This window comes from Hemitrygon akajei, unplaced genomic scaffold (assembly GCF_048418815.1).
Source record: "Hemitrygon akajei unplaced genomic scaffold, sHemAka1.3 Scf000083, whole genome shotgun sequence".
In the NCBI taxonomy this organism is placed as follows: Eukaryota; Metazoa; Chordata; class Chondrichthyes; order Myliobatiformes; family Dasyatidae; genus Hemitrygon; species Hemitrygon akajei.
The window spans coordinates 101,856-116,018 of NW_027331969.1; the positions used below are offsets into that span (position 1 = coordinate 101,856).

The 14,163-nt window shown below is 46.8% G+C and overlaps 1 protein-coding gene across 1 annotated transcript in view; it reads right to left on the minus strand.

The window, feature by feature from the left end:
- LOC140722674 (zinc-binding protein A33-like) overlaps window positions 1-14,163 on the minus strand; it is a 41,666-nt gene that overhangs the window by 5,784 nt on the left and 21,719 nt on the right. The window contains exons 2-4 of the mRNA XM_073037380.1: window positions 6,548-6,781; window positions 4,837-4,859; window positions 4,631-4,749 (exon numbers count right to left, since the gene is read on the minus strand). Coding sequence (XP_072893481.1) covers window positions 4,631-4,749; window positions 4,837-4,859; window positions 6,548-6,781 — 376 coding nt within the window. The remainder of the gene's footprint in view (window positions 1-4,630; window positions 4,750-4,836; window positions 4,860-6,547; window positions 6,782-14,163) is intronic.

Consider the following 14,163-nt stretch of genomic DNA (forward strand, 5'->3'; position numbering starts at 1 on the left):
TGACTATGGAATCCCCTCTGACTACCGCATTCCTCTTCTCCCTCCTTCCCTCCTGCATAACAGCGCCAGGCTCAGTGCCAGAAACCCGGTCACCGTGGCCGTCCCCTGTCAGGTCATCCCCCTCAACAGCATCCGAAACGATATACTTGTTGCTGAGGGGGGCAGTCACAGGGGTGCACTCCACTATCAGGGCATTTCCCTTCTCTCTCCTGACAGTCACGCAGTTTTCTGACCCCTGTAGCCTAGGGATGACTACCTCCCTGTAGCTCCTGTCTATCACCTCTTCATTTTCTCTAATAAGCAGTAGGTCATCAAGCTGCAGCTCCAGATCCCTAACACGGTCTCCGAGGAGCTGAATCTCGGTTCACCTGGTGCAGATGTGACTGTCAGGGAGGCTGGAGGTCTCCCAGGATTCCCACATCTGACACCCTGAACAAAGCACTAACCCTGCAGACATGCTACCTAATTCTACAGGAATGAAACAAAGAAAGATAGGTCTACTCACCCACTTACTTCGCCAAGCACACGGACTTTTTAAACCATTAGCTAATGTGCCCCTCTGTTCCCCCGTCCGTCCGGGCCGATTTGCCAAGGGGAGAAAAAGAGTCGGTGCCTCGCTCTCGCCTCTTCCCGTTACCGCCTAAGCCCGTTGAGCCAAAGCCCTACACTCTGCTGCCACCCACTCCGCTGCCCGCTGTATAGGGTGGTCATCTTTTCAAACTCTCCGCGCTGTCCTACGCAGTCTCGCCGTTCTTGTACGCAAAGTTTTTTAAAAAAAACTTCCTTCCTTCAGAATCTAGCTCCCACGCCGCCCTTCTTAGATAGATAGATAGATAGATAGATAGATAGATAGATAGATAGATAGATAGATAGATAGATAGATAGATAGATAGATAGATAGATAGATAGATAGATAGATAGATAGATAGATAGATAGATACTTTATTCATCCCCATGGGGAAATTCAACTTTTTTCCAATGTCCCATACACTTGCTGTAGCAAAACTAATTACATACAATACTTAACTCAGTAAAAAAAATATGATATGCATCTAAATCACCGTCTCAAAAAGCATTAATAGCTTTTAAAAAGTTCTTAAGTCCTGGAGGTAGAATTGTAAAGCCTAATGGCATTGGGGAGTATTGACCTCTTCATCCTGTCTGAGGAGCATTGCATTGATAGTAACCTGTCACTGAAACTGCTTCTCTGTCTCTGGATGGTGCTATGTAGAGGATGTTCAGTTATCCATAATTGACCGTAGCCTACTCAGCGCCCTTCGCTCAGCTACCGATGTTAAACTCTCCAGTCCTTTGCCCACGACAGAGCCCGCCTTCCTTACCAGCTTATTAAGACGTGAGGCGTCCCTCTTCTTAATGCTTCCTCCCCAACACGCCACCACAAAGAAGAGGGCGCTCTCCACAACTGACCTATAGAACATCTTCAGCATCTCACTGCAGACATTGAATGACACCAACCTTCTTAGGAAGTACATTCGACTCTGTGCCTTCCTGCACAAGGCATCCCAATCTAATAAAACACCTTCAGTCCTGTATTCATCACCCTGTTCCACACTGTCCACATGAAATTCAGCAAGGCCTTTGATGTCGATGATAGACCACACTTGGAGTATTGTCTGCATTTCCGGTTCCCGAATATGGGGAGGTTGTCATTACACTGGACAGGAGGCTTCAGGGGGATGTTACCAGGACTGGGGGGGCTTGGCTTAAAGGCTTGGGCTATTCAGCTGTAGTGTAGGATGTTCAGGTATGACCCCTTATCGAGGTAAATAATTCATAAGGAGCTTAAATAACGTTTCTTTTTCCAAGAAATGGGAGTACAGAACCAAAGGCCTCAGATTGAAAGTGAGACGGGAAATTTTTATGAGTGGTCTATCGGGTAACATTCTCATAGAGAGGGAGGTTGGTAAATGGAATTTGCCCTCAGACGCTGTAGAAGCAGGTAAAAATAAAATACTGTAAAATAAATTTAGACAGGTACACATATAGGAAATGGTTAGAGGGATGGGGGGGGGCAAACAAACACAAATGGGACATGCTCAAGAAGACATCTTAGTCTTGCAGATTGATGAAGTGGGCCGTGAGTTCAACATCCATCAAACCCTCCCTGATCATCCTCCTGAGGAATCTCACCCCGGAGTCTGTCTGTGAAGTGTTGATGTGACGTCACGTCAGAGGGCAGCTCAGTGCCACAGAACAGACAGACTGGGTAAGGACGGCAGATTTCAATCCTAAATGGGAATTTGTGCCTATTTCTGTGGCCGTGTGTCGCACTCTGATAGTGTGTGTGTGTGTGTGTGTGTGTGTGTGTGTGCGCGCACGCATATCATCTGCAAACTTGGAAACAAAGCCATCTACTCTAGGACAAGAAGGTATGAATTCAGGATTGAAGGACGTCCTTTTAGAACTGAGATGCGGAGAAGTTACTTTAGTTCGTGTGTGGAATTTGTTGCGACAAGTGGCTGTGGAAGCCAAGGCATATTTAAGGCAGAGGTATATCGGTTCTCATTTAGCCAGGGCAACAAATGGTATGGGGTGAAAGCAGGGGAGTGGGGATGTCTGAAAGAATTGGGTCTGCCCATGACTGAATGTTGGAGCAGACTCAATGGGCCGAAAGGCCTATTTCTGCTCCTATATCTTACGGTCTATTCCATCAGCTGAATCTTGATATACAGCATAAAATGATGGTGCCCTAGCACTGATCCCTGTGGAACACGAGTCACTGGCAGCCAACCAGAAAAGGATCCCTTTACATTCATCCGCTGTTCCCTACCAATCAGCCAATGTTCTAACCATGCCTGTAACTTTTCTGTATTACCATGGCCTCTTAACCTGGTTACCACCTTCATGTGTGGCAACTTTTCAAAGGCCTTCTGAGATTCCTAATATACAACATCCCCTGCATCCCCTTTATCTATCCTGCTTGTAATCTCCTCAAAGAATCCCAACAGGTTTGTCAGGCAGGATATTCCCTTAATGAAGCCATGCTGACTTGTCCTGTCTTGTCCAGTGTCACCAAGTATTCCATAACCTCATACTTATCAATTGACTCCAATTTCTTCCCAACCACATAGGTGAGGCTGACTGTCTATAATTTCCTTTCTGCTGTCTTCCTCCTTACTTAAAGAGCTAAGTGACATTTGCCATTTTCCAGACCTCTGGCACCATGCCAGGGTCCAGTGATTTTTGAAAGATCATTTGAAATGCCTCCATAATTTCTACTGTAACCTGTTTCAGAACACTAGGGTGCAGTTCATCTGGTCCGGGTAACTTATGTACCTTTAGGTCTTTTTGCGTTTTGAGCACCTTCTCCCTTGTAACAGTAACTGCACTCACTTCTCTTCCCTCGAACCCTACAACACCGGGCACAGTGTTAGTGTCTTCCACGGGGAAGAATGATGCAATATACTCATTTAGTTCATCTTTATCCCGAGTTATTATATATCCGGCGTCATTTTCCAGCAGTCCTATACCCACTCTCATCTGTTTTACAAACGTATTTTTTTAGCAATACTTGAATAACAATTTGATATTGTTTGCTAACTTGTTTTACAAAGACAGGTGTGTAAAAAGGTCCTGAAGGATCTTTGTAGACCAGAGTCACCCCAACCACAAACTGTACCAGTTGCTACCATCCGGGATACGGTACCGCAGCATAAAAGCCAGGAGCAACAGACTCCGGGACAGCTTCTTCAACCAGGCCATCAGACTGCTTAACTCATGTGGACACAACTGTATTTTTATGTTATATTGATCAGCATGTTATACATATTGTTTATAATAAATTACTATAAATTGCACCTTGCACATTGCGACAGAGATGTAACATAAAATTTTTTAATCCTCATGCGTATGAAGGATGTAAGTAAAGAGGTCAATTCAATTCAATTCAATTCAATTTCATGTTTCATTTTCCTATCAGGATCTCTTTGTTTTTACTTCCTATGTAATTGGTCCCAAAATGCAACAAGATATCTGGCTGTTTTCCCTCCCTCTCTAAAATGCTGCAGACGCGATTCGAGGCATCCCTGACCCTGGCACCCAGGAGGCAACATACCATTCGGGTGTCCCATTCACATTAATAGATTCTCCTGTCTGTTCCCCTGACGCTTCAGTCCCCGATCACGACCACTCCCCTCTTCTGCCTCTAACAACAGTGAGAGATGCTGATCCGGAAGGGGGAAGACCTGTGTCAGTCAGAGTCTGCACTCACAGGGCACATGAAGGACTTGCGTATTTTCCTGACAATCCCGGTCACCACACTGATACCCGCTTTTATTCCCTACAATATCATCAAGTCAGTATTAAATTCCCCGCTACTGAGGTAGGATTCAAATTCATGTCCTGGTGTGTTAGTGCAGTGTGTCTGGGATCAGGACACAGTGGTTCATCAGCCAGTCCGTGTATTGGTTGTATTGTGACCCTGTGCTGGTGTGTCCAGGGGTCTGACATCTCCAGCTGACCATGTGACAGTGATGCCTCCCAGTCAGTGGGGTTGATGTGAAATAAACTTCAGTTCCCCTTCAGCCCAGTATTACAGACAATCTTTGCCTCAGATTGGAACTAAATTAACCCTCATGAGTGGGGAGGAAAGAATCTTTGTAAGTTTTACCTCGATTAATAGCATCAAGCGTTTCTCTCAGCACTGTTTTCAACAAATAGGGGTGATCGAATTTTTCAACCGGTAGGGTCTCATCTGTCACTGACAATTCCTGGACATCGTCACTGATTCTGTAAATATTAAACTGCTGGTGATAAACTGGAATTTTGAACATTTTTACAAATCCATACAGGGTTTCAGTAAAGAGCCTGTCCTACCTTCTGTTCCGACGAGCTTCCTCCTGAAATAAATAAAAACACAAATCTGATTAGACTTGGACTTACTGTCCACATCCTGAATTTCATCCAAATCATTACAAGGTGTTGAAAATTCCCACTCCCACAGTCACACACACACACACACACCAGCAATACAGAACCATGGGGAAAATTACAGGGAATATTTCTCAAAATTAGACCAATACTGAGAGGATGGAACTGACAGGATGGAACTGACAGGAAAGACAGGACAGGCTGTGCATTACCATCTGGATAAGACGTCAGAATGATAAAATGGAACAATTTAAGATCAGTGATGGATTTGATTGCGCGAAGGTGGAAAAAGTACCTCGATTATGGCTCACACGAGAAGACACAGGTGCTTGGAAGTAGTACAGAGGAGATGGCCAGGGTAAGTGTTTTGGAATGGGTGGAATGAGCTGCCAGCAACGAAGGTGGAGGTGGATGCGATAGGGTCTTTCAAGAGATTCTACATAGGTACATGGAGCTTAGAAAAATAAAGAGCTATGGCTAACTGGAAGTAATTTCTGAAGTAAGTAGATGTTTGGCACAGAACTGTGGGCCAAAGAGACTGTATTGTGCTGGAGGTTTTCTTTGTTTCTATGTTTCGATTTATGGACAGACCTTCAGTCCAAGATAAAATGCCAGGTGGTTTTTAGTAAATCCCACAAGAAATTTAGTGAAGAGGATGTGGAACTCAGTGACACAGGAGTGGTTGAAATGGAAATGACTGTGATGGGGAGGCTGGATAAACACGTGAGGGACCAGGGAGTTCGGGGCACTGTTGCTGGTTGTGGTGAGTAGGTGGCAGGAGGATTGTGACAGAGGGGAAACTGATAGAAGATGGACAGAATGGCCTGCTCATGAAGGAGAATGGGACACAATCCCATGTAAAACTTATCTGAAAATGCAGAGACAGTGAAAGTTTCTGTAATCTGATGGAAACCGGATATGGAGGATAAGTCTGATGTGTGGGTCACATTCTTTGTTCTCACTGATTGACAGAGAGACCCTCACACCCACCGCACCAGACACACTCGCAGCCTGTGACTGGAACTGGGTGTTAATGGGAGTTTTAGAGGATATTTAATGTGGTAATTAAGGAAACAGTCAGCAGCTCTGTGTTATGATCAGAGTAAATCATTTCAGAAAAGATTGCTTTCTGTCCTGGGATGTACAGATGTTGTGGAAGTCCAGTTTTGGGGAAACAACAACCCTGAAAAGTTGCATCAATTGTATGGTGAGAAACTGTTTACTGCCATTTGTAAATGCTGTGTGCAGGAGCAACGCATCTGTTTTCTGTCTGCATTGTATTCTGTGTTACGTGTTTATTTCGATAATCAGTCACGTGAGTGGGGACCTGGTGAAAGTGAAGGGAATAAGTTACATATTTGTACTTTGCTCTGGGCTGTTTTGAGCCTGCGACTGGCAGATGCTGTATCTTTTGTTGACCGATTCATTGCAGTTTAATTTACGATGAATTATGCTGAAATTTCATTGCTTAAATATTGTATGTTGCTGATAAAGAATCGAATATCAATCTGTCTCCGATCTGTCTAACACTCTGTGTGAGGACACCAGCAGCGGCAATTGATTTGGTAGAATTGGCCGCTGTGCTGTGTTTATTTCAAATATACCACTGTTCATTTAGTTCAATTTTAAAGAAACAAATTGAAATGTAATCCCTCACCTTGAGAAATATCACACCGTCTTTTTGATCTATCTGTTCCTTTAACTCTGAGATTTCCTCCTGAATAATCCTTATAGTCTCTTGAATCTTAAGAAAATTTTTCTCCATTGGGTTGAGAATCCTCTTCTCTTCTTCCCTGAGATCCCTGAGTAAGCTCTGCTCTTTCTCAGTGATAATCTGTCGCAGTTCATCAAACTGGGATGTGATGTGGGATTGAAGACTCTGTGACTGTTTCTGTCAAATGAAAGGTGAAGATTAGTTTGCTGTATTGCTGTGTTGTATTTCCTTATGACATTATGGTGACCATTCGGTCCATTTGGGTCCATACTACTTCTGAGACATTCCCATCAACCCCATTCCCTCACGTTTTCCTGAAACCTATTCTCCCCATTGACCCATTAACTCCCACCTGATTCACATACACCCTTCCCCACCCTCACAGGGTTAACTTTAATTAACCATTCATCCAGCCTGTCCTTGGAAAGTGTCTGAAACTGTCATGGCCACAGGGAGAGCATGCAAACTCCACACAGACAGCAGCAGAGGTCAGGATCGAACCTAGGTCACTGGAGCTGCGACACTCGGCTATTCTGCATTAAATGGAGCAAAGCTCGACAGTAATATCACAAATTCCGCTCAGGAAGCCTCACCCGAACTCCGGATATCTTCTCTTTCTGTTGCTGCTCCTTTTCCTGGAAGTCTGATTTCTTTTTTGTGAGAGAGTCTAAGGAAGATTTTAGCTGATCCTGGAAGTCAGAGAGTGAAGGAAATAGAAACAAAGATGCATCAAAATAAACAGGTGATCAAACCCGATTATCACACAAAATGCCGGAGGAACTCAGTGAGTCAGGCAGCATCTATTCAGGGGAAATAAACAGTCGGTGTTCCGGGATGAGACCCTTCATTATGACTGGGAAGGAATGGGACAGAAGCCAGAATAAAAAGGTTGGGGACGAGAACCAGCTGACAGGTGACGGGTGAGACAACGTGAGGGGGAACGTGGGGGAGGGTGATGAAGTGAGGAGCTGAGAGGGGACAGGTGGAAGAGGTAAAGGGCTGGAGAAGAAGGAATCTGATACGAAAGGACAATCGATAATGTTAGAAACGGGAGGAATGCAACTGATGGGGTCCTGCGTGATGACGAGGGAGGAGGTGTAGGAATCAGATGTTGCTGTTGTCCCGCTCGCAGGCATCAGTGACAGGAGGGAGATCAGTGGAGAGGATCTGGTGGATAAGGGAGTTATGTAGACAGCGATCCCTACAGAGCCTGGAGACTTGTGTGGAGGGAGTGGAGGGGGGTTGTTGGACGGAAAGATGTGCTTGGTGGTGGAATCCCTTTGGGGATGGGGAACGATATGTTGCGAAGAACGATATGTTGGTTATGGAGGCTCGTGCGGTGTTGAGGATGGAGTGAGTATCGATTCAGGGTTAGTTTTACCTTGCAGATTTTAACAGCTTCTTTAATCGGCTTGAAGCGGTGCTCTCTGTGTTCCTGCGCGTCTCTACAGATCAGACAGATGAGTGTCTTGTCCGTTTCACAAAACAGCTTCAGTTCTTCCTCATGTTCCTCGCAGTGACGTTTACTTTCCTTCCCTTTCGGATTCAGGTTTAGATTTCGAGCTTTTTCGGCCAGATTTGCTAAGGCCCGATTGACCTTGAGGGTGCGGTCAGCAAACACCGCTCTACATTCTGGGCAGGAGTTTCTCTCCCCCCTTTCCCAACACCGTGTGATACAAGAGCGACAGAAGTTGTGTCCGCACTCCAATATAACCGGATCGGTGAAGAAATCCAGGCAGACGGGACAAATTGTCTCCTCGGTCCAACTCTCGACCTGTCCTTTCGAAGCCATGTTAACTTCCAGCACTTCCTGATTCAGAATGCTTTCACTTCCGGGAGCTGCTGATCCCCTGCAGTACCGCGACTGTCCACTACGCGCGCTGCAGACTCGTGGAATCAAACAACTCAGACACAACACAGATTAAGCATGTCGGAACAGTCTCAGGGAATGAACATTCTGCTGCTGGATGTGTTCAGTGGGAAGTAATAGTGGTAATCTCCATCGCAGGGTGGGATCAGCAATAGATTAAACAGATCAGAACATAAATGAAAACTCGGCCATGGACTGCCTACGCCCGGCTGCGAAAGAAGAGGAGTTGGGCCTCGGTTTGCAACCTCATCCCGAAAAGTGGCAGTGCACAGAACTCAAACTGAAAGGCCTCATCCATGACATCGGACGGACCTTCCCCTGGAAGACGATTGAAGTCGTGTAGTGAAAGGAGAAGCCACAGGGCCAGTACCCTTCGCCCTGGACAGGGGACTCTGACGAGCTGCTGTTGGCGGCCTGTGCTCCATAGGAGTGATTGACTAAAGAAGAAGCAGAACAGAAATGAAGCCGGAGAGAAGAGCCTGGTTCAGTCCGAGGCAGGACGGAAAGGGACAAGTTCTGAAAAGAGAGGCACAAGTGACTGCAGATGCTGGAATATCGAGTAAGGAACTCGAGGGACTGAGCGGTTCAGGCAGCATCTGTGGAGAGAAATGTAAAATCGACTTTCAGGTCGAGATCCTTCAGCTGGACTGTTTCAAACTGAAATCTCGATTGCCATTTCCCTCAGATGTTGCATGACCCGTTGAGTTCCTCCAGCATCTCGGTTTTTAATTTTTTTCTCGCGGTGTACAGAGTCAGACTGGGGTATAAAACCGGGGTTAAGTAACTATTTAAAACAACTATTAAATTAGTTCATGCCATGAAAGTGGGGATGTCGAGAGCGTATTGTGCTGTGACAAGACAGATGCTGTGTCTGCAGGGAAACGTCCAGGACTGGACATTCTACGTCACAGGGTGGAAAAGATAATTTTGGTCGGTGAAGTCCTGAAGAAACTTTCTGACTTTACCCATGACTGTCCCAGCTCCAGTGAAAGGCCAGTTTCCACAATTCTGGACAGAGCCCAGATGTTGATGTTTTTTTTAACATAAACATTATTTGCCATGAAATATTCACAGGGATAAATCGTGCAATGTCTTTACCCGAGGATCAGTGAGCCTTCTGTCACGCAGCTGCTGTGGCACAGGCCCTTGCATCTTTCTCCACGTATCTTCGCCAGCCCACAGTCCGCAAAGAGGTGAGTGACCGTCTCGTCTCCACTGCAGTAATCTCGGGGCAGCGCGCTGTGGGAGTGATCTCCGGGCATGCAGCAAGGATCAGACGGGGAGGGACCCTCTCCCCCATATCCCCAGTATGTCTCCCGATCATCAAAGTAGTTCATCGCCTTCCTGATGAACCGACACAAGGTATTGGTTTCGGCCCGGTACATCCCGGGTGGATCCTCCCAACCACTGAGCACATCTACATGAAACGCTGTCGGAGTAGAGCAGCATCCATCATCAGAGATGCTCACCACCCAGGCCAGGCTCTTTTCTCGCTGCTGCAATCAGGGAGAAGGTACAAGAGCCTCAGGACTCGCAACACCAGGTTCAGGAACAGTTACTACCCCTCAACCATCAGGCTCGGGAACAACACAGGATGACTACACTCACTTACCGTCCGTTGAGATGCTCCCACAACCAATCATCGTATCAAGATGAGTGAAATCGGAGGTAGTGTGAATGAGACTGATCGCATTGGGCCTGTCTCAGAATTAGAGAAGTAAAAGGGACAGGCTCAATCTCACAGGATATTGATAGGGTCGGGGCAGGAATGATGTTTCCCCGGGCTGGGCTGTGGAGCCAGGGTTCACAGACTGAATATCACAGTTCACCTCAGCAGGACTGAGATGAGGAGAAATTTCCTCACCAGTGCAGCGAATCTTTGGAATTTCCTCCAAAGGGTTTCTAAATTTAATAGACATATTCTGGGGCTCAGCGCTGATGGGGACATTGCGGGAAAGTGGTGTTGAGGTCAAAGGTCAGACATGGAGCGGGTTCAGATGAATTTCACAAGGATTATTCCAGGTATGAAAGGGACGTTTGATGGCTCTGGGTCTGTACTCGGTTGAATTCAAAATGGTGAGGGGAACCTTATTGAAACCTTTTGAATGTTAACAGGTAGAAGAGTTAGATGTGGAAAAGATGTTACCCATGGTGTGAGAGTCTCGGACAAGAGGCACAGCCTCAGGATAGAGGGGCGCCCTTTCAAAACTGAGAATCGGAGAAATGTCTTCAGGCAAAGCGAGATGAATTTGTGGAATTTGTTGCCACATGCAGCTGTAGAGGCTACCTCGTTGGGTGTATTTAAGGCAGAGGTTGATCTGTTCTTGACTGGACATGACATTAAAAGGTTACGGGGAGAAGGCCAGGAACTGGGGGTGAGGAGGGAAAAAAGGGTCAGCTGTGATTGAATGGCGCAGCAGACTCGATGGCCAGATGGCCTAATTCTGCCTTTATGTCTTATGGTCTTATAGTGTTATGTTCCGAGTGAAGGGCAGAACAGGCGCAAGGGGCCGAATAGCCTGTTTCTTATTTGCTAATCCAGGTGTTTACCTTTGCGACTTGTTCTACCCTGGTCTTCAACCTGTCAGAATGCACAGGGGAGCGGTGAGAGCTCCGGAGATCCGTCGGCAGCCGCTGCGGTTATTTCATGTTCCTGTTGTTTATTGCTATTTATTAATGTTTGCATTTGCACAGTTTGTTGTCGTCCGCACTCTGGCTGGTCTTTCACTGATCCAGTCATAGTTACTATCCTGCAGATTTTCTCCCCATCGCCGCAGCAAAATGCTTCTCGGGGTTGTATGTGGTGAGTTATCTGTGCTCTGACAATAAAATTTACTTTGAACTTTGAGCCTCGGGGAACTTGCTTTGATTCGGTGAACAAACTGTGACTGACATCTCCAGCTCCCAGCAGCAGCCCGTCTTCAGACACACTCACAGCCAATCAACGGCACCGCCGGGGAAGTCTTCCTCCTATTGGCTGAGGGGTGTCAGTGGGCGGGATGCTGAATGTTCGGAGCGGTCCGAGGTTTGGAACTGAGAGCGAGTGGACCCGAGGAGAGGCCGGAGATTGGGAGTTAAATTTCGGGTAAAGGTTGCAACACCAGCCGGGTGAATCCTTCCCATGGCAGAGGTAAAGCGACTGGTGGAGATTCCGTGAGATGTTTCAGCTACACGGAGGGTGCCCGGTCTTTCCCCGCCGAGAATCGGGGCCTGTTGTCTGGACTTTCCTCCCAGACCTGTCCCCTGCTGCTGGGAGCCCGGGTCTGACCCGCAGCGGCTGCCGATGGATCTCCGGTGCTCTCACCGCTCCCCTGTGCAATCGGACAGGCTGAAGGCCAAGGAGAACAAGGCGCAAAGGTAAATTCGTGCTTTCGAAAATAGGAAACAGGAGTAGGCGTAGCCATTCGGCCCCTTGCGCCAGTTCGACATTTCACTCCGATCATGGCTGATCTTTGATCTCAGCGCCACTTTCCTGCAACGTTCCCATCTTCGCTGAGCCCTCTAATATGCCTTTTGACTTTAGAAAACTTATGGAAAAAATCCAAAGATTCGCCGCACTCTTCTTCTAAGTTCTGTGAGCTGACATCTGATTCTGAGTCTGTGACCCCTGATTCAACACCCAGTGAGGAAAAACGTCATTCCTGCCCCCACCCTGTCAATACCTTGTGAGACTGTGTCTGTCTCAGTCAGACCACTTGTTATCGCTCTAATTTTGAGACAGGGCCAGTCAGTGTAATCTCTCTGACTGGGAGGGAGACCAGACCTGTGCACAGTGTTCCATGTACGCTCTCACCAGGACCCCATATACCTTCAGAGGAGATCTTTATTCTTGTATTCAAACCTTCCTTCCCATTCAATGCTCTTCATTTAATATCGAACTCAAACAGTGAACAGACACAACACAGCCTCAGCCATGAATTTAAAGGGCATGTGTTGCAATAGTTTGAGCTTCATACCGGGGGCCACGGAGCAAGCAGACTGTCACAAAGGGAGGAATGTGGGAGTGTTGTATGTCTGAGCCCAGCTGTGTGTGTTTGTGTATCAGAATCAGGTTTAATATCACCCGCATAAATGGTGAAATTTGTTGTTTTGTGACAGCAGTACATTGCAATACATGGTAATAAAAAGTATAAATTACAGTAAGTATTTATAAATTAAATTTAAACGTTAGTACAAAACGGGAGGGAAAATCCTGAGGAAGTGTTAATGGGTTCATTGTCCATTCAGAAATTTGACGGTGGAGGGGACGAAGTTGTTTCTGAAACATTGAGTGTGTCTTCAGGGTCCTGTACATCCTCCTTGATGGTAGCAATGAGACGAAGGCATGTCCTGGGTGATGGGGGTCCTTAATGATGGATGCCACCTTTTTGTGGCATCATCTTTTGAATGTGTCCTGGATGCTGTGGAGTCCAGTGCCCATGAAGGAGCTGGCTGAGTTTACAACTTTCTGCAGCAATTTCCGATCCTGTGCAGTGGCCTCTCCACACCAGGCAGTGATGCAACCAGTTAGAATGCTCTCCACAGTACATCTGTAGAAATTTGCAAGTGTCTTTAGTGACAGACCGATTCCCCTCAATCTCCGAATGAAATATAGCAGATATTGTGCCTTCATTGTAACTGCATCAATATGTTGGGCCCAGGATAGTTCCTCAGAGATGTTGACAGGCAGGAAATGGAAACTGCTCACCCTTTTCACTTCTGATCCCACGATGAGGACTGGTGTGTGTTCCCTCGACTTCCCCTTCCTGAATCCACAATCAATTCCTTTGTCCTCAGGATGTTGAGTGCAAGGTTGTTGCTGCGACACCACTCAACTTGCTGATCTATCTCACTCCTGTACTCCTCCTCGTCACCGTCTGAAATTCCACCAACAATAGTTGTGTCGTCAGCAAGTTTATAGATGAGCCTAGACACACAGACGTGGGTGTAGAGAGAGTAGAGCAGTGGGCTGAGCACGCATCGTTGAGGTGTGCCAGTGTTGATTGTCAGCAAGGAGCAGATTATATTTCTGGTCCACACAGACTGGGGTCTCCTGGTGAGGATCCAGTTGCAGAAGGAGGTACAGAGGCCCAGGTTTTGGAGCTTGTTGATTACAATTGAGGGTCTGATTGTGTTGGACGCTGAGCTGTAATCAGCAGCCTGACTTGTGTATTGCTATTGTCCGAGAGATCTAAGGCTGAGTGGAGAGCCCTCATGTTCGCCGACACAACCCCTTATTCTGCGCACACCCCCAAATCCGTCTGCATCCCCCAAAGTCATGTGCCTATAAACCACCAATCCATAGCTCAATCACCAACTCAGTGCGCACCCACACATGCTGACATCCCCCGCAAACATAGCCCTCAGAGCAGGAATTATTTCAAACAGTTCCCGAAATGCCGGTCTCAGTATTAAAAATCGCCACTCCAGATCGGCCGATACATCCAATTCTGGGAGTCACTCAAAATCCGTGTACAGCCACATGTGAACCTCCATATTTGACGACACAGCCCTACGTCTGCACAATTCGCGAATCAGTGCGCGCCGCCATATTGGAGAATGAATACACCCTGTGTCCGTGCGCAAACCCAAATCCCTAAATGTGCGCTATCACCATTTCTGTGCGCACCCCAAATCCCTAAATGTGCGCTATCCCCATTTCAGTGCGCACCCCAAATCCCTAAATGTGCGCTATCCCCATTTCAGTGCG